At 28.0% G+C, this 25,540-nt stretch overlaps 1 protein-coding gene across 1 annotated transcript in view; it reads right to left on the reverse strand.

Moving 5' to 3' along the window:
• The window catches only part of LOC129981085 (neurexin-1b-like), a 321,421-nt gene that overhangs the window by 99,164 nt on the left and 196,717 nt on the right, over positions 1–25,540 (reverse strand). Inside the window, exons 4-6 of the mRNA XM_056091735.1 lie at positions 20,127–20,153; positions 9,312–9,470; positions 2,565–2,717 (exon numbers count right to left, since the gene is read on the reverse strand). Of these exons, the coding sequence (XP_055947710.1) occupies positions 2,565–2,717; positions 9,312–9,470; positions 20,127–20,153 (339 nt within the window). The remainder of the gene's footprint in view (positions 1–2,564; positions 2,718–9,311; positions 9,471–20,126; positions 20,154–25,540) is intronic.

The following is a 25,540-nucleotide window of genomic DNA, read 5'->3' on the forward strand; positions in this document are numbered from 1 at the left end:
TATTGAGGATAAAGAGAATTTCTGTTTCTTGCTTTGTTGCGGAGGTTTTATTTTTGTCTTCCGCCTTTTCCTGCTCACAGCCTACAATCGCAAGAAAAGAAACAATCAGGATGTTGTTTTTTTGAAAAAAGCAAAGCCAAATAAAAGATAAAAGTTTTTGCAACTGACGAAAAATCAATGTCACGCACTCGAAGTTTAATGAAAGGACTTTTGAGCCCAGGTACAGAGGCGGCTTCTATTAAATCTATATTTCGTTTTGCGGTCGGATATTGTTTTGTCGGCAGTGAAATTTTGATTCAGTTTTTATTTCCGTGTGATTATAGGAAATAAAGGTATCGAGAAATAGAACTGAAAGTAAAAGAAAAAAGATAAATGACAAGCGCCGTATCTTAAAACATTATTAAAAAAATTACAATAACGTAAGCGACCAAATTAATTTCTATAATAAAATAATGATAAAATTTTCTATTACTAAATTAAAAATTTGGCATTTTTATAAGTAAAATTTTTTTCAACCATAATTAGTAGAGATTCTGTTTAGTCAAAAAAATTTAAAATTTACAAAAATATTTAAAGAAATTTCTTGTTTTGAAATTTTTTGTAACTCTCGATTATCAGCGGAATTGGATGTCACGACATTCACAGATGATCTAATTCCGCTGTAAATGACTAAAAAAGGACGCAAACGTTTACATGCATATAACGCGATAACTGAAAAACGCCACAACTTAGATAAATGAAATTTGGTGTATGATTTTGCTACTAAAATTACGATTTTTTAAAATCAAATTTTGATTTCAATCGTTTGACAAAAAGGAATGTCTGTTTTTCTCACTACGGAGCACAAACTATTTATGCGTCGGACTCTGAAAATAAAAAAAGGAGTACTCTTGGTGTTTACAGCCTTGTTCAAGGTTCACAGTTTTTAAGTGAGGCAGGAGTCATATCCCTATTTTTAATGAGTTTTTGAGACATTTTCGAGGAAACCATTTTCGCCGCTGTTTGTTCGTGATCGAACTTTTTTAATATTTTGAGATTAACGCGATAAACGATAATCTGACTACAAATTCTTGGGAGTGTATAGCATTAATAACTTAAGATGAACAAACTAAAATATTTTTTGCTACATATGAAGACGACTCAGTGAGACAAAAACTAAATTTACATGAAACAGTAAATCAATTAATTTTTACATATCTTACCGACCATCTGAATTTATTTGGTAATCTAGAAATTTTCGGATATTCTACAGGATTTAGATTTAAGATTGTGTATGAAAGAGGGGTCACTAATATTATAAATTTGGAAAACCTTAGCCATTTCTTACTATTCAGAAAAATGATATTTATTAACGTTTGAAAAAGTATCAAGTTATGGCCGTTTAAATTCAGTACAGAGCGATTTTTCATTGTCAAAGAACCAATCCCATATGACTTCCAATTTTCGAGAAATTTGTGCTTGAAAATCTGTTGTATCGCGTAGAGGTCACTCGAAAAGAACCTTAAGAGAGCCTCATAATTAAAATCTTAAATAATACGAGGATTTTATAATGAAGATTTGAAGGAATTGAAGTATCAAGTACCAATGACAGAAAACATAAAGTTGGTTTTTCGTCTTTATTCTGCTGCTCATTAGTAAATATAATGTATACGAGTTTAACATTCCAGAGCAAGCAATATGAAGGACGGTTATTTCCAGCAATTGACCGTGTAACCTTTATGCCTCATTCGCCTACCACTGTTTTGCAAGTTTAAAAAGAAAGTTTTGAAAGTTTGTTGTGGAGTTTCTTTACGACCGGAGTTTGACTATACCATTTTTAACTGAAATTTTCTTGAAAACTATATGCCGTATAAAGGTGGTTCTTTATGTCCTTTTCATCCTCCGAGACGAAGGCCATGCATTATTCAGAAATTATGTGGTCATTATGGGGCATACAATATTTTCATATATGTTAATGTAATATAAGCCATGTAACAAGAAACTTTGTTTTTCAAGTTTGTAACAATATGATTTTGAAGTATGTTTTAGAGTATCTTTGTGATCAAAGTTTGACTCCATCGTTTCCGAATGAAATTTTCTCAAAAACTAGACGCTTCTCTTGGCACTTTCAATCCTCCGACATGATAGGAATGCATTATTATGCGGTCATTACAGGGCATATTGGATATTTTCAGGTACGCAAATCCAGTAAAACTCAACAAGAAACTTTGTTTTTTAAGCTTGATATAACAAATTTTTGAAGATTGCTTTGGAGTTTCTTTGTGACCGCAAATTGTCTGCACCATTTTTGAAGGAATCTTTCTACAAAGTCATTGAAAGACGATGCTTAGGCACTTTCCATGCTCTAAGATGATGGAAATGTATTATGCTGAAATGAGGCGATCATTACGGGGCATACTGAATACATTCATGTATGTAAATCTAATAAAAATTATGCAACGAGAAACTCTAGCAACAGCTTAAATATTAACATCGTGAGAAGTAATGTTTCTTTGCTACATACGTAATTCTGCCAGATGAAGAACGATGCTAAAATGAATGAAATCACGGCAATGGATACTCACCAGGAAAGATTCTTTGTTCGTAAAAGTAATGGGATCTGCGGCCTCGACTTCTTGGCACAAGTACTGGACACTTCCTTGCTGTTGAATCAATTTGTTACCAGTTCTCCCCAACTCGATGACCTCCAGGCGCAAGCTATCGGCTACAAATTCTACCTGTACATAAAAAACGGAAATAAGTTAATTATATATTTATTCCAGTTGTAAATTTATGAAAAGTATGGTTGGAATTTAATACCATTAAGTAGTTTGCTTAGGTATTTGTACCCATTCATTTGTATTCATGCATTTTTATTGTATTGTACCATGAAATCATACTCTTCTTTCTGTGAAATGTCAACGAGATATGACAAAAATTTGATTAAATCTCATTTCAAAAATATTTCTTCTCTTTTGAATTATAAAATTCATCTACTTTTTAAAATCTCTTTTATTTGATTTTCACATGTATGTAATTATGTCAGTAAAGATGAAATTTTATAGATAATTTTTCACTCCTTCTTTGATGTACCGGAGAGAATGTACTCTTTTTTAATTACAATATTTTAATACTTTCAGAGCTTAACTGAAACTTCAGCTCTAAAAGTATTAAATGAAATGATCAAACTGAAATAAAATTTCAGCTTGACTTTAATATTCATCTCAATTGGTGAATCTGAGAATTTTTTAAAATTTTTAATTATTTTTTAATCATAAATATCATAAAAGACTAAAAGGCAGAAAGTAATAAAAATAAAAAAAAAGTTTTAAAAATACACTTTTTTTATATAAAAAGAAAAGAAACAAAAAGTTGTTTAAAAATCTTGTGTGTGAGATTAAGTTCAGTTACATTTATATGCTATTTTGAAATACACCTTGATCAGATAACGAAGACGATATCTGAGACGGCGCTCGTTCTTCTAATTTTCGAGTAACACTAGCGAAAGAATATTTCACCCAATGGATTTAACATGTACTAAGTTCGTTTATACGGCGGTCCCTCGATGAGATCAGGTTTCAAATGCGAGACCATTTGGTCCAAAATTGAGACCGTACCGTTAGGGCTCATCTGTCATGTATATTAAACAAGAATGGCAAATAGAAGAAATAAACTCAAATGAACAATAATGGTGCAATGGTTAACAGAAGAAACAAATATTGCATTGATTCATTAAAATTTAAAAATATGAGTGATTAAAATTCCAACTCTCTTAACATATTTATCAACAACCCGTGATTTAAGCTTTTATTTCGAACTCAAAATACATGATTCACAATAAAAAAATTTCTATTAAAAATAAGAGAATTATAAATGATGTTTAATGAAAAATTAAAAAATTATAAATGAAAGTTTTACCAAATTTTAAAGTGCGAAAAATGTTGCAATACTCGCAAAAATATTCGTACACATTTAATAAATAGAGGGTTATAAAAGTACAAACTTATCAAAATACTAAAAACAGAAAGTTTTTATTTCTGCTTTTTAGTCTTTAATTTGTATTTCGCTATCATAAATATTAAGCAAAAAAAAAAAAAAAAAAATTCAAATTCTCTGTAAGACGAGACCATTTATATGGAAACAAAATTACATAAATCGATAAAATTATAATTAAATTTCAGAAATATTAAAATAGTATACCATCTTTGTGAAGAAATAAGTAAACACAATATCACATCTCTGCAATAAAAGAAATTGAAAGAAAATAAAATCATCTATGAAATTTCATCTGAGCTAATACAATGAAAGCCAAACAAAAGTTGACAAAATAAATAAATAAAATAAACTGTCCATTTAAAAGTCTAATATTTACATAATTTCATAAGATTAAATAGATAGTACAAGAATTACTTTTTGAGGAATGATTTATTTTATATAAAATAATGTCTGTTAATCGATTTATTAGAAATTCCATGAAATTGATAGTGACTGAAACTTTGTTTACAGGTTAGAAAAACTCGAAATAAAATTGGTCAGATTTTCAAATTCTTAATCCATTAAAAATAATTCTCAAAAAAAAAAAAAGAATATTCAAAGTTTTTGAAAAATTGCTCGCTGATAGTGATATAGTTTATATGAAATATGGCGATTTCTACCGAATGAAAGTAATAAAATATTTATTTCATTCTTCCTACACGTTTTTATTTATAAAATAGTGCATATATTTTCACTTAATACAGCTTTATATAAATCAGTTTTGAAGCTGTTCTACCCTTGGTACATTTCAGAAATGAGGCATATTCATATGCAAAATAAAAGTAAAATACAATCCACGAAACTTCCATTTAAACCTGCCCTATCGTTAAATCGTTTCAGAGCTCTATGTCCTATCTTGCAGATTTTTATTTCCAGCAATATTTTAATATATCATACTATGTATAAAAGTTTGAAAAATGACTATCAGTATTTGAAATATAATACTAAATATCTTACATTTATTTTAGTTGGAAAAAAATCAAAGTTATTTTCATAACTTTGAATTTTACCTTTTATATCTTAACTGTTATATAATTATAAACCAAATTCATTGATAGTAAATTATGAATAAATATATATAACTTAATTCAAAATTTGAAATGCAATATATGATCGTATAATATCTGTAACAGTATGAAATGGTGTATGATGAAACACCATTTCTCACTGTCATAGATAATTCGAATCATTTATCAAATTTTATTTTTATTTCAGTTTTTGTCGGCAAACAAATGTTTTTAACTTTCTCAGGCTCAGATTATTATTTGTCAGAATATTGTATTAAAGTTATGCACTTACTTAAGATTAATTTATTTAAAAAAACATTGAAAATTATCAAAGTTTGTCTATTTTCTATTTATTTCTACGTCCTGTTCAGAAAAAAAATATATTAATATATATATAATCTATATAACTATATATAATATGTAAATCTAAAAGTAATCGGACGGCGGACTCTATTAGGCAATTTTGCGAGTTTCTCACTTAGAACTAGGAAATGTTTTTATATATGTATTATAATATAAATACATCATATATCCTTAAAAATCTTTAATACAAAATATAGCATTTAAAAAAAATACAATATGTATAGTCTTAAAAGTTTCAAAATATTTCTTGCTATTTAATTTTTAATTTTCTATTAACTTAAATTTTCTATTTTCTATATAAATTTATTTCGTATAAAACTAGGTAAGATTCCAATTATTATAGTAAATGTAATTGAAAGGTAATATTTTAGGAACACTTTTTATGACAAGCACTACATTTTCGTAAGAGATTTGCGTTTTTCTGAACTAAAAGTTAATTTTAACTTTCTACAAAAACTCCAAACATAAAATGAATAACCAGTTTTATTTTAAGGTTTAATCGAAATCTTTATTATCAGTTTGATGTAATTTCCCCAAAAATTAAGACTGAACATTTCAAAGATATTTAAATATAATTAGAGCATTCATTTGAGAAAGTCATTTATAAACATTTATTCCTAAAAGCCCTACATTATTCTTTTTATTGAATAATATAGTTTATAATGTTATTTCAGTTAAATCTAAGAACATAATTTGGTTATAAAAGAATGTTTCCCCAATTTCGTCATTTTTTACCTTTTTCAAAATTCACTTAAGCAAAAAAATTACGTCATTTAAACTGCAAACATCTATTGGTAAAGGTTCAAAATCTCAAATGCCCTTCATATTATTATAGGTATTTGAACAACAATAAATATTCCAAATAAGTTGTGCCATCTAATTAGGAGATTAAATAAATTCGTAATTGAAGAGGTGATTGAAGTTTTAAAAAAATTCCGTGATTTATTTCCATTTTGGTTGTCTAGAGAGACCAAAGGGATTATTTCCTTTTTGGTTGTTTCTCTTTCTGGAGTCTAAATCCAATTCGACACTCAATATATTTTTCATTAAAACATCATTTCAATATTTGGAACGTCGTTGTTTTCGATTTATTTCTATCTAAATAATGGACATTTTACATTTAATTGTTATCTGTAACTGTTGAATTGCTTGCTATAAAAAACTACAAATTCAATTTTTTTTTAAATTAAAAATAAAATAAATTCTAATTAAAAAACAAATTAATTTATTTATTATAGTAAAATATTTTGAGAAAAAGGTTTCATTTCATATTCCATTCAAGTAATCATGTTAAACTTATTTTGAAAAAGTGAAACAATAAAGCTTTGGTGCATAATGGTTTCAACAAATATATTTAATTCCCTGAATTATAAAAGACAGTTTGGGGAATTTTAACTGAAATTAAATTCAAAAATCCATCTTATCTGAATGCATAGCTAAAATGTCGTTCTTAAAATAAAGTTAAACTTAAGACAGGATAATCATAAAATTTGCATATTAATTTATGACCCATATTTCCCACTCGATCTCTGAGGGATTACCTTGCTCCGTTCACTTCAGTTTGAAAAGTTTTCTCACTCTTCACTTCCTTATTTTGTGTAAAATGTTTATGGAACACCTCTTTGATAGTAAAGACAACAAACGCAGAGACGTGCGCCGTGTGCAAAGATGACAGATGATTCCCTGGAGATTTAATTCTGACGTTCGTGAAAAATGATCCCCTTAACGAGCGGGGGTGAAAAGAGGGAAAAAAATCGTTTGTTGTTGGGAGAGCCAAAGGTGAAGAAAACAGTTTAATTTCCGACACTCCAGTAACGAATTCGTTTTGAAAGAAAACGCTGCTTAAGCAGAACAAAACAATTTAGAACAACTTTGGAATGCAAATGCACCTTTTGTGTCAAGAAATCGTTTGCGACTTTTCTACTGTTCTTTCAGACTTTAAATTAGAGTGAACGGGAATTGTTTGGAGAATGAATTAAGTCTTACAGAAATTTTTTTTGATAAAGACTGTTTTTAAAATTATGTTTTTATTAGTGAACTAAAACTACAGATATTCTTTTTTTTGTGCACGAAATATGCAAAGAAAAATTAGTGTAAAATTTAAAAAAAAATCAGATTTTGTGGAATCTTCACGATTCAGACTTCCCTGAATCCGAAAAATACATTTACGTCTGTTAATTCAAAAATGCTTTGATCTAGACAAAAGAAATTTGGGATGAGGTCCTTACATCAAATTTGTAGATTGGTATTATATTTTGAACGAAATGTTCAAAACGATTGGTATCAAATACTAATTTTTCTCGAGCTACCTCGAGAAAGATTTCCTCATTCAAAATTTTATACCACTCAATTTTTTGCGCGAAGAAATTTCTCTGTATTTTCGCTCGAAGGCATATAGACAAGGTTATTACAAAACGCAAAGAGTTAGAAAATTAAAATTTGGTATATAATTTTGGCACTTAATTGCAGATACGTATCAAATTTTGAATCAAATCCATAAAGAGTTTGACATTTAGCCCCTTGGTTTATGAATTTACATAACATCAAATTTAGTTGATATATTCTATTTGGGACATTATTATTATTTTAATACCTAAAATAATATAAGAGCGTTTGAGAAATAGTAGCCTTTTTCAAGCAGTTTTTGCATTTCAAATTATTTAATGCATTAACTTAACGGCATATTTAAAAATAAAAATTCAGCAATTCCATGCGCAAGTCAAACTTATTGTATGCGAAAGAGGCTAAGCATGCATATAAAAGCGGTAATTCAAAAACGCTAAGAATGTAGGTAATTTAAATTTGGTATATAAGCTTGTTATTAACATTCTAGTTTTCATTATTTTTTTTTTCAATTTTGACTTCAATCGTTCAGAAAAAAATGTTCAAAATTCAGGTTCAGTTTTCTTTACTATACTATGAACACAAAAGACTTTGTGTACTTTTGACCTCCATAAAATTGACCTCCATAAGGTCCCCAATTTTTATGTAGGGAAGGGGTGGGGAGACGGCTTTCTTAGAGAGTATATGTCAATGTTCAGGAGTACCACTCATATTCAGTTTATTTATTTCTTTTTTGTTAATTCCTATTTAGTCTTACATTTATAATTCAGTACTATAATTATCATCGTGAAATAAGTTTTTTTTGTAAGTTCATTATCATGAAATGCTTCAAACATGGAATCGAAATTTAATTTAACTATTAGATGAATACATAATGAAGTTTTGAAGATATTAATCCTTTGCAATCAGATGTCTCCTCTCAGCCACCATTTAAAATAATGGATCATTTTGATGTTTTTGTTCATTTTTTAATATTTTGATTGTTAAAAGTACCTACAGAGAAATGAAAAAAATGTAGTTAATTTTTGGAAAAAAATTATCTTAAAACAATTACATACATAAGTTTTTTTTTCAGAACATTAAACAAGTCCTTGTATTAAGTGAATAATTATGCAGTGAATTACTTCTTTGTGAGCAAAGGGTTAAAAAATGCACCATCATCGAGAACACACAAATATATAAAAGTTGAAAAAAAAATCTTTTTTATGTTAGGTAGTGAGTGAGAAACGATTACGAAATTCTATTTTTAAAAACATTAAACAAAACAAGTTAAATAAAACCAATAATCAATCAAACATATATTGGTTCTTAACATCAAATTCGTATTCAACAACATGAATCGAATTAAAATTACAACGTTATGTTCCTTTTTAAACAGAAAGCCTTATGAATCGAATCTATGATAATAAGGCTATTCTGCATCCTAACAATGTTATAAATTTAATTTAAGCTATGGTAATTATTTTCTATATTAAATCAAATTGTTCTAACTGGATTCTTTTTCGGAAGCTTTTTTTTTTCATGCACTTTTAGAAAGCCGCATATGCCACACTCGTGAGTGAAGGGATTGAATGCATAATTTACCTTCTTGATGCACCCGACGAAGTTGGAGTGCTGGCGGGCGCCCTGATGTCCGGCCGAGTGGTCAGCACCTCCCACATAGAGCACGCTACTCGAGAGCAGGTTGAAGGTGCCAGCTGTGGAACCCCGCTCCGTGTACACTCCGTCCACAGTGATGGAAAACTGCACGGAAGACAAAAGACGGCACAATTGAAAAAACGCATTACAGTTACGGTAAACTAAGATGTAGTCAGGCTGACCTTCACCCGTCCGTGTTCCGAGAATTTTTTTTAATAAAATATATACACTTTTATTTAACCCTGCAAAGCGTAATTCTTGCTTTTAACAAAAAATCACGCATTTAACTACCCCACGATCACACGCATGAGATTATTTTGACCCCACAATTTCTCGTTTAGTAAAATGGTTTTTGGAAATTTCTCAAAACTGGCAGAGGTCATTTCTTATATCTTGATGAATGGTTTAGAAATAAAGGATTTGACCTGGGAAAACAGAGTGTTTCCTTGTTAAAGGGGAGTTACATGTGCCAGCATTCTGGATATATTTAACGTTATTAATAAAATAAGTAAACAATATACAAAATATTGTTTTTTTTTATGTAAATATATTGAGGAAGGAATTATTTATTTTGTATGTATAGTACATTTTATAGAATAGAAAACTAATAAAAATTAAAAAATATAGGAAAAAACAGTGACAATTTTTTTTAAATTCTTACATTTTTGTTATCACGAATGCAATTTAAAAAACTGATATGCATTAGTAAACACTAGGATATTACAGAAACTTCATTTTTGTTTGTTTGCATAGGTAACAAAATAAGGAGGAAATCGTCTACAACTTGGGAGTAATAATGATCCCCTGTTATGCTTCAAAAATAGGTGTATGTGCTGAAAGTTCAAAAGTTAATTTTAAAAAAATATAGAAAAATTAATAAAATAATTAAGGATTTAATTTTTTATTCGGATCTCATTTCATTCATTATTGACGAAAAACGCTAATTTGTGCCTAATGAAAATTCTGTGCGAATCAAGATCACAAGCCTGAAGCACTATGTGGCTATAAATAAGTTAAAAACTTATTGTTGAGTTATAATTTTGTTATAAGATTTCTCTAATCAAAAATAGTATAAGTAAAATAATTGAGAAATTTCAAGAATTATAAACTATACAAATGTATAAAAATATTCAGAGAAGGGTTAAAATATTATTCAAATACTTTAAAATGGGAACTGATTTACCATTACTAAGAATAAGAATACGGAACCTATATCCCCTTCTTAAACAAAGGAGACTAGTAAAAATTCCTAGCATTTGAGAAGATCTCTTGTATTCTACATCCAGTTGATTGTCCATTGTTCTATAATATTTGTTAATTGCAAAAAATAGCGCATAATATTTTTCGGCAAACGTAGTGGATATATAACCATCTGCACACGCAGTATTAACATGAGTATAGTAATATAGTAAGAGTAACATGAGTATAGTAATATTAGTGATTTTATAGCAAAAGGTTTATTGAACACTGATTATTTTACAGTAATAAAAAAAAGCCAAAAAGAAATATACTATTTACACTGAATCTTGTTCAACAGTACAATGACCGAATATTTCTGTATCTAAAAAAGATCAAAAAGATTAAAAGATTATATTGAATTTTGATGATATTTTTGTTTTTGAAACTTTTTTTTCTCTTACCAGAAGGCCAAATCCTTCTACAAAGATTAACTTCTTGGAATTCACCATTCTAAAGAGTTCGTTCTTACTGACAAGGATTTCTATCGGCTGCTGGAAATACCTGTTTTTAATTGGAAAATGAAAATTTTTTTGACATTTTTGGCCCAAATCAAATACAATTACCAAACTGTTAACTTGAGAGCATTTGTTGATTCGTAATATTCAAATCAATGCTTTCTTTCCAAAAATTTCAATAATTTCTAAAGAATATTACATTCTTTCTGGGAAACAGAAAATAATTTTGAACAATAACATATAATTAGAGGTAAAATTTTATTTTGTAAAGATCATTTTGAAAAAAAACAACATTTTTTTGAAGACCTTGTAGTCGATATTTTGTATCTCAATCTTTGAAAGAAAATTTCGAGGAAATATAAATTTAGGATATTTCAGTCACTGTTGGGTCTAAACGATCAAATTTCGAGACGTCTAGACTGATCTCAAATTAAAAGCTTTTTATAGATGAGTACTTTGCTTTAGATTTCGTGGAAGAGGCGATGAATATAGATGAAATGACACCTGAATAGGGATTTTTTTATTGAGCATCGTGTTGAAACAAGAACTCGTGATCTTGGTAAAAGGGTTTTCAATATTTCGCTTCAAGAGTGTTGGCTATGTAAAAGTGGTGTGATTGGAGACGAATTCGAACTCTTTATTATGCTTCGTTACCCAAAAAATGCTTATTTTTTCAGTTCTGACATACCTTATATGTTTAAACAAATTGAAAGCAATCCTCAAGAAAGATAGTTTTAAAAGATTCTTTGGAAAAATCATTCCAACGAGCCCTTCCAAATTTTTTAATCGAGAATCGTTTTTGTAATACATCATTTGCAAGAGACTTATCTACGAGAACGTTAAAGCTAAAAGAACTTTAATCGAGAATCGTTTTTGTAATACATCATTTGCAAGAGACGTATCTGCGAGAACGTTAAAGCAAATTAACAATGGATAAAGAATAAATTTCACTATTGCAATTAATGTCGTTATGTATGATATTTATTTCGATATTTTATCTAAATGCTTTAATCTGGAGGAATTTTAAAGCTTAAGATTAAACTTATTTAACTCTTTAAAATAAAGGGAATATCTTCGCACAAGTAAAGTTTCTCATATTCAAAAAGTAATATTCATAATTTCATATTCTAATTTACAGTTTGATCAACTATCCTAAAAAGACAGAGAGGAAACTTTGGATATTTTTGGAATACTCATTCGACACCTTTTATTTGAAAGTGTCTCTTCCCAACAATTTGAACTCCACAAAGAGAGATTTGCTTTCTCAGATCTCTGCTTATTTGTTGTTCTTAATTTTTTGAGATCTATACCCATTAAAAATTTTTTTTTCCAAATGGCCAAATACTTCATGTGATATTTTGGCATCTAAAATTAAAGCGACATGATAAATGATTTGCTACAAGTGCCAAAGATTGTATAGTCTTTACCTGTTTTAGAAAAGCTCAATATTATAAGATTTGTCCTTTCCGAAAATCTCGGAAAGATCATATTTAATAGATAGAGTGACTTCTTTGAGAAATTTAATGCAGCTTTTCACATTTTTCTGTGCTTTCAGATAATGTTAACGTCATGATTAACTTTTACACTGACAGCCAGGAGTGACATCTCTCATTGTTCATACATAGAGGCAGTAGGGGGGGGGAGGACAATACCGAGGATTTTAGCCTGAGATATGTCCCTCCCCCTCCTGTCGAGGTGAATATATCTAGACAGAGAAATTGACCAACTGGTAACTTTTAATTATTTCAATAAAGACACAATGAGATTGTTTTATGCACACATCGATTCTGAATGCTGTTAGGTTTAAGAGCCGTGGTATCCCAATCACCAAGATAGAAGATATAATTGCTTTAGGTCAATTGTACTGCAGTAAATCACAATATTTAAAATTATCGATTCAAGAATATGCGTCATATTTTTATATTATCGATTAGTAGTAGCAAATATGATGCATATAAAATGACGCAGAGTAGGAAATATGATGCATATAAAATGAAAAAAAATATTAAAACTGCAACAATACATTTCCCGATTTGCTGACGCTCAAAGACGAATAAATTGAAAAATTACACGAACCCTACCTGCATCAACTAGTGCATATCAAAGATGTTTCAGTACATTGGGAATTGTAAAAAAATTATGCGTGAATTACCATGTTTCGAATGTGCATCAAGGCCTCATGATCTTAGAAATGCACAGTAACAGATAAAGTAAATAACATCTACATCACAGAGAAGAAAAGTTTGATAAAATGAGTCCACAAGGCTGCACTAAGGTCATCAATACCTATAATCACTATAGCTGATTTATTAAATTTCAATGAAACATAACAAATCCTCTAATTTTTATTTATGTTTATTTTGTAGTATCTTATTTATTTATTACAATTCAAAAGTCATTTTTCTGTAATGAGAAATGTTAACATTGGATGCCTTTGAGTGCACGTAAAACTGCATTATCTATTTTTAATATATGAATGATTTTTTCGCGTTTAAATGTATTGTACATATTCCAATAATCTGACATATCAACCTCTTGTAATGAATATAATAAAATAGATGTTGAAACATTGCTTGAAAAATGCTTATGGGGTATATTAATACTGAATGCTATCGTAATTAAATACAATAATTTATAATTAAACCTTTTGATAATATTTTTGTGTTTTGTTTCAGATCCAATTTAAATTTAAATATATCTCTTTAAAAAACAGAAATACGTAAATTTTGGCAAATTTTATTAATTGCGTTGATAAATTTGAATTATGCATGTATCTATTTTTTTAATAAGCATGTATGGTAACAACCATAATAATAACCTATATAGAAAAAAAATTCTCTGCAGATTTTGGCAGTATTTTACCCCATTTACGCTGTGATCTATTTAACTAGAAATTAAATTAAGATCTGGCGAAAATGTGAGAGAGTCATCATTACAGTTCTTCGTCCGTACAGCTAATCAAGCTTTTCTGCCAGGAAAATTGTGCTCCCATGTCGGGATTACACTAACGTCACTCCTAATTCTCAAGTTGGAGCCTTTGGCATGTTTTCTGCTCTCCAAACTAATGATTAAAGTTCTAATTGCTTAAAAATAGACATGCCACTAGTACTCTGTTTACAAATTCTCTAATTACTTTAAACTAGATTAAGACTTCATCTGAGTTGCTTAAAATCAGCAGAATAACAAAAATTCCGGATTTAACAAACTTTTTATGCTAACATATATGTTCCGATAATATCCCAAGCGGCCCTGTGTATAAGGAGGTTAAATTCTCCTAAATGTTTTATACTTCTCCTAAATTTATTACGGATTCCACTACTATTAAATCCGTAATTTCACCGGGTTCATTTATAGTAAGTGTATGGTGTGAAAACCAATCAACAGGCCTCAGTAACAAACGACGACGACGTTTATTTAACGCGAAGACACTAATACAAAGACGACAAATATATACAACAGAGACGGATACAGGACACACATTACAGCAAACAGTAACCCACAAGTAGTAATCGACCACAGCACACAAAGCGGCCAGACAGAATTCAGCAGGAGAAGGAATCTTCGGAACTTCGCTCTATGGTCTCTCCAAACGGCAGAAATTCTTCACTGTCTCCTGGCGTTAACTGTATCCAACTGCCGCCTCATTACTACACGACTGGCTACTGCACACACGACACGACGTTGCTTCTACAATAAACGCCAGGACTCTGCACACAGCAATTCAGCACTCGCGTGAGCTCCATACAATGCTGCTTCGTTATCCTCTCGATGGCTCGTTACTTGTCTTTGATTTCAACTCCGATTCATTGCAGCTCGAGACTGCTGGCCTTTTATAGTTCCCGTTAGGCGAGCCGAGAAGGTTCTTGGACCAATCAGGAGTATCTCAGTTCCAACTGGCTGGATCACTAAAATTCTCGAAGTTAACAGTAATATCTATTTTGTCACCAAAGTATCCAAATTCGTCGCTAAGTCGCGAAATGGTCGGCAGGTTTGTAGCCAAGTTCTGGGATCACTGGCTCGGCACCCGAGCGCATCCAATACAGATGATTGTAAATCGGTCTTTCTGGTGATAGAACTAATCGTGCTGGGAAGCAAAATAACAGGTTTGTAACTCTATTATCTGTGGTGAGAGGGTTTGATCCTTCAAAGGTATTATCTTTCGAATAAAGCCTATTGTTGCTATCTAAACTTAAATTCCTAAATAAATTATTTTTATAACCGGTAATTTTCTAAAAGAATTCGAACTTTTGGATTTATTTTTAGGTGTTTGAAAAATGTCAGTTGTGAACGTGTCTGTAAAGGATTTAATGAAGCAGAAATTTAGCTCATTAAACACTTTGAAAAACTGAATGCATATTTACGAAATTAAAAAAGTTTACTGAAACATTGCATTTGTTTACCATAAGAATAAACTAGCTTTAATTGCTTTATTAACTAAAATACTATTATTCTCGTAAGTGGAAGGATAAAAAATTCAAATTTATAATTAATTAAAAAATATCAAATTGCATTACAGAGTAAACATGTAATAAGTTTAAATGAAATAATGATTTAAATGGAATAAAATAGAAAGAAATGATGAAGCCGGACTGAAGACCTTTTCTAGTAAAGATGTAGTAACTTTAACGAGCATTAAATATTATCATGTTAAATATTTTCATATTGATGCCAATAATTTTTTCTATCATATTCATCGCAAATACTGACCATTTAATGTTTAATGTAATACTGGCCATAATACGAAATATTGCTCATATTTGAGAAAATTGTTCTAAAAATAACCTAATTGCATCAAATAAAATAATGGGTAACCTACCCAAAGAAAGTGACTCTTTATTTTCTTTATATAAACATAGAGTTAATTTTTGTAATAAGTTTATGGTAAAATTTAAAACAAATATTTTAATGGAATGCTTAATTAAATATGTGCTTTCATGATCTTATGTTTGTCTACCAAAACATCCCATTTGGACTAATAACTTTTCACCACAGACTTTACTGTCTGTCTGCAAACGTTTTTCTAATGAAAAACAGAAGAGGTCCCAAAATGTTTTCAGAAAATGGGATGACATTTGTAGCGCAAACGTTGAAATGAAGAAATCTTTTTTTGAAGCATTAATTAATTATTTTAAAGACAAATATACTGATTGGCATATTATTTCATTCTCAATGTCTTCTGATTTCAGTGGGTTATGGAAATCGAGGGCGAAATCTTTTAATCTTTAATCTTAAACGCTTAGTTGGAAATTCAAATGTAATTATTGAAAAATATGCTTCTTGAAATAGTTAGTTGAATTCATACCCCCAAACTCCCTTCCAAATTAGATAATTTCGAGATTCCGTCACTTTATCACTTTCTAATTTATAAATTAGTCGCTACTATTGTAGAGTTTCAACTTATTTTTATGAAAAAAATAGATTGACTAGATGGCTCAAGTGAACTGATTTTAACCAGAAAATTTGGAGAGTTTGTAATAGAAATTACCAAAAAAATTGCAAGAAAGGAAAAAGAGAGATATAGTGAAATAATGTGGGAAAAGGAATTTTTATCTTTATTATAGGCATAGAGGTGTCCTACATAAAATGGCTCCCAGAGCTAATACTAAAATAGCGCCCCTCTCCTTTTTTTAAGTGCGATCTGGACATAAAATACATTTCACAGGGCATAAAATATTACAATTTTAAGACAAATAAATGTTTAATAAATTTCTTATTAAAGCCCCTTTGAATTGGTTAAGTTATCAAACAATTTCAGAGCAAGTTCTGTAAAATTTCTTTACAAACTTTCAGAAAGATTTTATAAAATTTTTTATGATACGTCTTTATAATGCCTTTTAGACAAAAGAGTCATTCATATTTAAATGTTAGTTATTCAATTATTCCTTCTTATATCAAAAGCAAAAAATGTATGTATGTGTTTACATTACCATTATAATTTGAATTAACCCTATTAAATTTACCAAAAATATAGTTTGGTGGGTGGGAACAGGTATTTCCGAACGACTTTTCTGGAGCATCAAAAAGAGAAATATAAAAAAACAAAGCGAAATTTTGTTGCTTGTAGTGATAATTTCTGTAAACGTTATCGCATAGAAATAATTCATATACCATTTTAAACTCGAAAATTCTGTTCTTTTCAATGACATATACAGAGGATGAGAAGTCCTTCTCAGTTTTAAAAAAAGTTTAAAAATATTTCTAAGCATAATTTCCAACAGTATTTGTTTCGAAATTTTAGTCAAATCTCATTGTTTTTCAACTATCTAAATTGCTTTTCTTCTTTGAAAAAAGATAATTATAGTTCAAATAACTTTTTAACTAAAAATTTTATTTTACTCTTAAATAACTGAAGCGTGGTAATGATTTGATATGTTAGATCAACGTTAGATCTCTTTTCTTCTTTTTGTATGGTCTGAGGCATAAGATAATTTAATTTCGGGACCATATCATGTGTTGTTTTAAGAATGTATAAATTATTTATGAGAATCTCATACTTCTAAAGCTATGGATTTTTTAACACTATATTTCATAATCAAATGCAGTTATCCATATTTTATAAGTTTAGGAATCTGCAGCTATCAATGAATGCTACTTTTTATGCGACATAACCAAATACGTAATTTCTAATCACATAATAAAGAAAATAACTGTTATCACCTAATCACATAATTGAAATAACTCATTAATAAAAAATCATTATATGTATAAAAATTATTTTCGAATTACTAATAGTTTGAATTAATTATTGGAACACTATTGGAATGTTTTAAGATATTTCCAACATATATTAGATTCTGTGCGTGTAATAATTATTATATGATAATTGATATTACTTAATTATATTTGGTATGCAAAGCATTTTTTATGTAGATGAAGATTAAAATGGTTAATATGAATATTGTTTTTTAATTTTAGATACATTTATTTGCATTTCATAAGATAATATTTTTGCTTAATTTCAGAATAAAGCATCCGTAGCAACTAAATGGTCTTCATTTTGGTCCTATAATAAACCTAAATATGTATAACTGTTATACTGTTTTATTAATTTATTCTCTTATACTAGCATTGTTCAGTATTAACTAAAAAAATTTTGATAACATCTTTTGTACATTTTACTTTTATCTCGACACATTTTTATTTTAGATAATCAACGTAACGACTGTTGAGCGTTTATTCCAATTATTTTATAACTAAGTAATATGTAATTACTGAAATTTGAATGAAATTAATGCTTGAATAAAACGACAAATAATATTAATTAAATTCCGTACTTTTAGTAAGCCTAATCATTTCTTCCAAGCATCTGTAACAGTTAGTTATAAAGATCTAAAACATTAGCAGAAAAACATTTAGCATATTTTCATTTTGTTTATGCATCAAAATGTAGTGCTAACAGTGAACGATTTAATGTAGCGTTTTTTTTTTTGCTCTTCCTTTTCTAATTTATTTAAATGCAATCATTGCTCCCATAATGTGTATGCGCAGAATTAAATTTTAATTTATCTTATATTTGGCGTCTTTGGCGAACAGCTTGTTCAGCAGGATTCATAGCTCACTGACATTTTCATATAAATATTTTATATAACTTGGTCTCTTAAGAGTAAAAGTACTTTGTTGAAGTAGCCGTTAACAACATTTCGATAGTCATGAAGCTCATAGTATTATAGAAGCCTTTCCATATTCTATTCATTATATCATCTTATCTCTCTAATTCTCTGTCAGGTATCGTAAAATTTGAGCTTGAAAGTAAAGCCGAAATGATAAAACTTAAATAAACACGGAAACGTTTTAATTAAAACCTGCTGACATGCTTTGCAAAAATTTGAATACAGGCAATCGAATCTTTAAGGATGAATTCTTATGAGTTCTACCAAGAATCAGTTATAAAAACTAAAATAATTTTCAAAAACTACTTTTTTGTAGATATGCATTTTCTGCATTTGCCTCAGTATAAACCGTTATTTTCAACCAGGACTCTCTGAATATGGCAGCATTTCCGTTAATAACAATCAAACTGTTTATGCGATTTGTATTCCATTAGTGGTTATTTTACCGCATGGATTATTATCTTCAATCGAAAATTCACGAGCTCTATTATCAATATGTCTTAACTACCATTATTCAAAACTATTTGATTGATATGAGCTTTACTCATATGGTTGGGTAGGCTAATAGAGATTTTACTGTACGCAAAACACGAATTGGGCAGTTTCCCCTGAAAATTCTCCAGGAAGGGAATATACACTGGGACTGAAGTTAGACTCGCACATTGGAACTCCAAACAATAGCCAAGAACAAGTAGAAAAACCTCAACACGTGATTCGTAGGGCTGATTAGAAGCAATAAAACATTCACTCTAGAGATTAATTTGAATATTTTCCAGTATAAAAGCAAGGGTATATGATAAAAAGTTTGTTTTGACGTTTTTTTTATGTAGGCCGTATGTGATGTCATTTTTAATGGCACATGTACCGGCTTGTTGAAGTACATGACGCTTTTTATGTACTCTAAAGAAAATTTAATATTTCAGAGATTTTAAAAGCTTGAAATAAGAATAATATAATAAAACATTTCTGTCATGAAATTGTGAAATTTCTGAAATGATACAGAATTTTACATTAATTCTGAAATTCTGTGAAAAATGTTCTAAAATAAATAATTCGAAAAATATTTTCTTAAGATAATTTCAGAACCATCATCTGAGTGTTTAATAATATTCGCTTAATAAGAAAAATCTAATTTGTTTTTCTAAAATCTGTTTTCAACTGATCAACACAGAAAGATATAAAAACATGTAAAATCAGAATTTAATATATTTTTCAGTCTCCGAAATTAAATATATGCTGATTAAAATTTACTTATGATAAATTGATAACTAAACTCAGTCAAAACATTTTAGAGCAATTATATCATTTTAAGATCTCTTGTTTTTTTTTCTTTCTACTTTCACAGATTTGAAAATATGCATTTGTTAAAGAATGAAGGTCATGATTTATGAAATATAAAAATCTACATAAAATTTAATTTTATTAATCGTTGCGATATTAAAAATTATAAAACTTACGTGGCAAAAGCTGGTCGCTCTGGTAATCTGCAAAAGAAAATTAAAAAATTAGTCACGAGACAGAATGAAAAATTTTAGAAATAATTTAGACAATAATAAATATTTAATTATTTTAGAATGTATGCTCTCTAATTACATGCAAATTCTAAATATATGCGTAATTATTTAAAATTACATGCTCTCATGACAAAGGAAAAAAACAAATAATGCACCTCAAAATTAGATACACAATAGAGTATGGAATGTGTTTTTCTTATCAGAAGTTTAATAATGATTTTATTACTGCAGTTTTTACATCTTCGGTATGCTTTCATTTCGTTCTACGTTATGTTCATAAAACTAATTTTACCATCGATTTTTCATTCACTTTCTCATGTATTAGAATTTTGAAATTTTGTATCCTTGTGAACTCCCGATGACAACACATTTCTTTTATATTATCAGAGCTTAATCACAAGTTAATTGGACAATGAATTTAAGTTTTGATATCATACAGGTGGTGGATAATTGGTAATGAATTTGACAATTTTTGTAGGATTCAGTAATATTTATAATGCAGAATTACAAATTAAAGGTTAAAATACTGAAAATTATTGAAACTGAAATATCCAATTCTTAGCACTTTAATAAGAAAACGTTTTTATAAATACTTTTGTACACATTTATTTAAAGATTTTTTATTTATATCTGAGATCAAATCTGAAATTTGGAACTTAACTCATTAAAACTTAAATTTTGTACATCCCACGCGAAACTTCCCAAATTAATTATTTAATTATTTAAGAGGAATTTTAATTAATCCCTTTGTGTTTTAGAAATTAATCGATCATACATAAATTACTTAGGTAAATGCACCGTTTGACATCACTTTGCTGAAATGGGAGCAGATACCAGCAGGAATTTTGTGTAATAATTTCTTCGCCAGTTTTGAGATGACAGCAGAACATTGAATTATTGATAAGTGCGTAGATAGCAGGAAATATTATTCACATAATGGCGTTGAAAATATCTCCAATTACGGGCAACTACATTTCGAAATTTAGCATTATTTCTTGAATTTTGAATGTCATGCGATTAGTCATACTTAGAGAGTACTTTATAAAAGGAATTCGATTATTGCAGCAGCACGTATTTTCATTGCACTCATTTATATTTAAATGAATGCATTCTTCAAATTTCTATAAAATAGCTTTGAATATTTTAGATTTCTATGCTTTTTAAAAACAAATCGTGGCCATTTATCCAACTTGTTTCTACATGCATCTTCGAGATTTTTTTTTCCAAAATATCTTATCCTACAATGCATTAAAAATCTGCAGTAAGGAAGCAGATTTGTAACATATCTGCTTTCCTGGAAATCTGTGTTTAAAACAGAAAATCTTTAGAAATACTTTTCACGCGATCATTTCATATTTGTGAAGGCAGTAATCCGATAATGAAAAATAATAATATCAATTTTGTAATACCCTATTTCAACGAATTGTTGTTATAATAATGCTCTGAGATTTTATAGATTACACAAAATTTGAACATTTTCAGAATATAATAAGTTAATCTGTTTATTTTTTAGCAATTGATTCTATATCAGAAGAAAAAGAAAACTGAATAAAAAGCAAAAGTTTTTGCAAATACACTTTTGTTAATAAACAGGAAAAAGGAATAATCCATGTTTTCTAATATAAAATATTTCCAATACATATAAAAATATAAATTATCTGCATATTTTTTTATAATTTTTTTATCTCCATATTTTTAATAAAAAGTATGAATATAAAAACAAAATTGTAAATCAAGGAGCACCGACGAAAATACTTTGAAAAGATCAAGTTACAATGAATACAGTACAAAAAAATTCATTAAGATATTTTAAATATTAAAAATTAATCACAGATACAATGAAAATTCCTTTTTCTAAAAACATCTGGTCTTTACCAACACACTTTTAGAAAGGAATATTTTATACTGCAATAACATACATATAAAGAAACATGTTTTAAAAACTGTTTTTTATATATGTAAAATATCTCCAATCAAAAATACATTATATAACAACATTAATAAAAAACATGCTTTTAAAAGCTGTTTTTTATGCTTGTAAAATATCTCCAATCAAAAATTCATTGTATAACAACATTAATAAAAAACATGCTTTTAAAAAGCTGTTTTTTATGCTTGTAAAATATTTACAATCAAAAATTCATTGAATAGCAACATTTACATGCAAACATTAGGATAAACTTTCCTCCTCTGAAATATTGCATAACATATTAGAAAGCATGCATTAATTCAAAAAGTATTCTCTTTAGTAAATTCCTGTCAACACGCAGTTCTTCAAAATATTTATTATTTTAATAGAAATTGCTAATTTAAAATATGATGAAAAGTTTTTGTTTCGTCCTTCTGCGACTACTAATTTTCATTCTTAAATTCTAGAGAAAAGTATTAAGAAATTAAAGTAAAAAAACATTAAGGAAAATGAAATTAGCATTCATTAGCATTTTTTCGATGTTAGTCTTCCGACTTCATGAAAAATTTTAATCAAGTTGTATTCATTATTTTTGAAAGTATGAAAAAAAATGAAGAATAAAATTAGTTTTCATTAATTAAGGGAAAATGAAGTTGCGAAAAAATATAATTAACTTATACTGGATGATAACAATAAGATGTGAAGAACCAAATTTTCACTGCTTTGTAATATTCCTGATTATCAATAATAATTAAAGAAGAAAATACATAATTAGAAGTTATTGAAAAAGTTGTTTTCTTTTATTAAACTTTAATAATTTTTTGTTAATTGATGCGAAATTTCTGATAGAATGTTAAGCATTTTAAGAAAACTTATAAATCAACTTCCATTAATATTTTTAGTTTAGTTTTCTACAAGGTTATGATTGCGTTGTACGGAAAGAAATTAGTTTAAGTTTTTACATAGTATATAATTCCTTCATTATATTTTTTTATGTTGTAGTATTTAAAATAAAATTTGAAGGATTTGACAAATATAAATAGCATGCCAAATTAGATGCTGAAAATTACGCAGAATAAATATCGTTTGCAAAATAGTAAAAAATATATTTAGAATCAGCTTTCAATAGAATTACTATGTACTTGTAAACAAAACCATTATAAATATATGCATATAATATTTCCGATATAAAAGAATTTTTCTATAAATTAATTATAACAAGTAAAGCTTTTCTTTAGCCTGCAGCTTAATTTTAAGAAAATGAGGAAATCTGTAGAACCAAATAAATTTTTAAATATCATAGTTTTCATGATTCTTAAAGGAAAAGCAAAATAGCAATAAATATTTCAAGTAGCAAAACAAACATATACTTTCAGCTTGTTATATGGAGGCAAGAATTTTAAATGAGGCATTTAAATCTTCATTGACCTTTAAAAGCAATAGTTAAATGTTCACTCAATTTATAAATAACAAGAAATTTTCAATGAATTTTCAAATTATTTTGACCAAGTTTTCTAAAGTCACGCTCAAACTTTAATTTATTTTTCAGTATCATAAAGGCGAAAAAAATCTCCCTTACAGCTTTTTTTGGTTGTTTTAATTTCAGAATGTTAAACAAATCTTACACCATATTACGTGTAAGAGTTTTAAATAAATAAAAAATAACTATTTAATAAACTATCACGCATCTTCATTAGAATTTTCCGCATTGTGTTTGTAAAGAAATTTCAAGAAAATATATAATTTAGATTGCTAAGTAGAACAAAAACTATCGTTTAAATTTTATATATTGAAGGAATTAATCAAGAAAAATAATGCACAGTATATGCAGAAAAACTTTTCTTACACATGAATGAATATTTTGTTTAGTACTAAGAGATTAAAATAAAAAAATATTAAAAGCAACTTTTTAAAATGCCATTTTATTTGCATAATACAATGCAGAAATCTTTATTTAATTATTTTCAATTTCTAGTTGTTCAAAAAATTGTAATAATTTTTCCCTCCCTCACATGAGGTGGAATTGAAATAGTATCCAATTTAATTTATTTAATGAAAAACTGATAAATAAATTCTGAAAAAAATAAAATAATGCATCGTCATCGAGAATATGCAAAGCAACGAAATTTAAAAATTCTAATATAAAAGAAAATAATGGTAAAAAATACACTGAAAATTCTATTTTAACGAATATGAAATAAGTTAAACAATAATGTTTTTAAAATAGCCAGAAAACAAAACTTTATTTTCCGTACTACTGAAATACCATTCCTTATCAACAGTTTCCACGTATACAATATATTTTAGGGGGAAAAATTGGGGATCGCGATTTAATAAAAAAATTTTTGACTACGAAATTGAAAAATAAAATCAGAAGTGGAACATATTTACTGATAAAAAGATACGATTTCAGCTTAAAACGAATAAACACGAAGTTTTTTCAGAATCTTTTCAAAAGAAAATGCTTGATTTCATAAATCCAAGTAAATCGAAGAATCAGAATTTTTTTTTTTCACAAAATCAATGTTGTTTTGAACGAACCCCTATCTGGAATTGCGACAAGTAATTTAAGAATTATGACATTACTTTTTTTTTCCATTATTCTTAAAACTTAGCCATTACGAATGGCTTTCTTCAGATTCTTTCTAAATTACCCGCATATCCACTATGGTTTAGTCAAGACATATGTTTGATATCCGTTGATGCAATAATTGAAAATATTATCCTGTCTAAAAAATTTAATGCAAAAACGTTTTTATGGAGTACATTATAATACCCAAAATTGTTACTTGCAACATTTTTTTTCAAGTAAAAAGAAATATATTAATTTCCCGAAACGACTTTTAAAAATAAATTAAAGTTAATTGTTTTCAATATCAAAATAAATAAAACGATTTTAAATATGCATAATAGTTTCATTCAAGAGAATAACAGTCCTAAAAATAAAATTATAATTTTTATATACAAAATAATGTACTATAGTGGTTTGATATGATTTGATTTTGTTCTAGTCTTGCTTGAATTTGAGTTTTGAAATAATTTTTTTATTAAATTGATATATTTTTTTTACTATTGTCTGATTTTAATACCATTGCTTTGTTTATATCATTTCCTATCTTCTAAATAGCTCAATTCTTTTGGATTTTTGGGTCAGGAGGGACTCAATATTTTGGAAGAAAGTCGGACTCCTCACAGAAAAAATCCCTGGCAGAGGGTAACCCTTGATAAAGTATTCAGGTCTGTTCATATTTTCCCTCATTTTTACATTCCATTTTATTTAATTTTTTTCAATTGAAACTTTATATTTACTTATAATTTGCATAATTACATTTGTGTTTTAGATATAGCAGCATTGGCGCGTTTTAAATTCAGTATATTTTCCTTTTAAAAGTTTTTGACTCATGAAATATTTACTTTATAAGTTAGTTTTATAAATATTGCTTTAGTT

The sequence above is a fragment of the Argiope bruennichi genome, chromosome 8 (assembly GCF_947563725.1).
Source record: "Argiope bruennichi chromosome 8, qqArgBrue1.1, whole genome shotgun sequence".
NCBI lineage: Eukaryota > Metazoa > Arthropoda > Arachnida > Araneae > Araneidae > Argiope > Argiope bruennichi.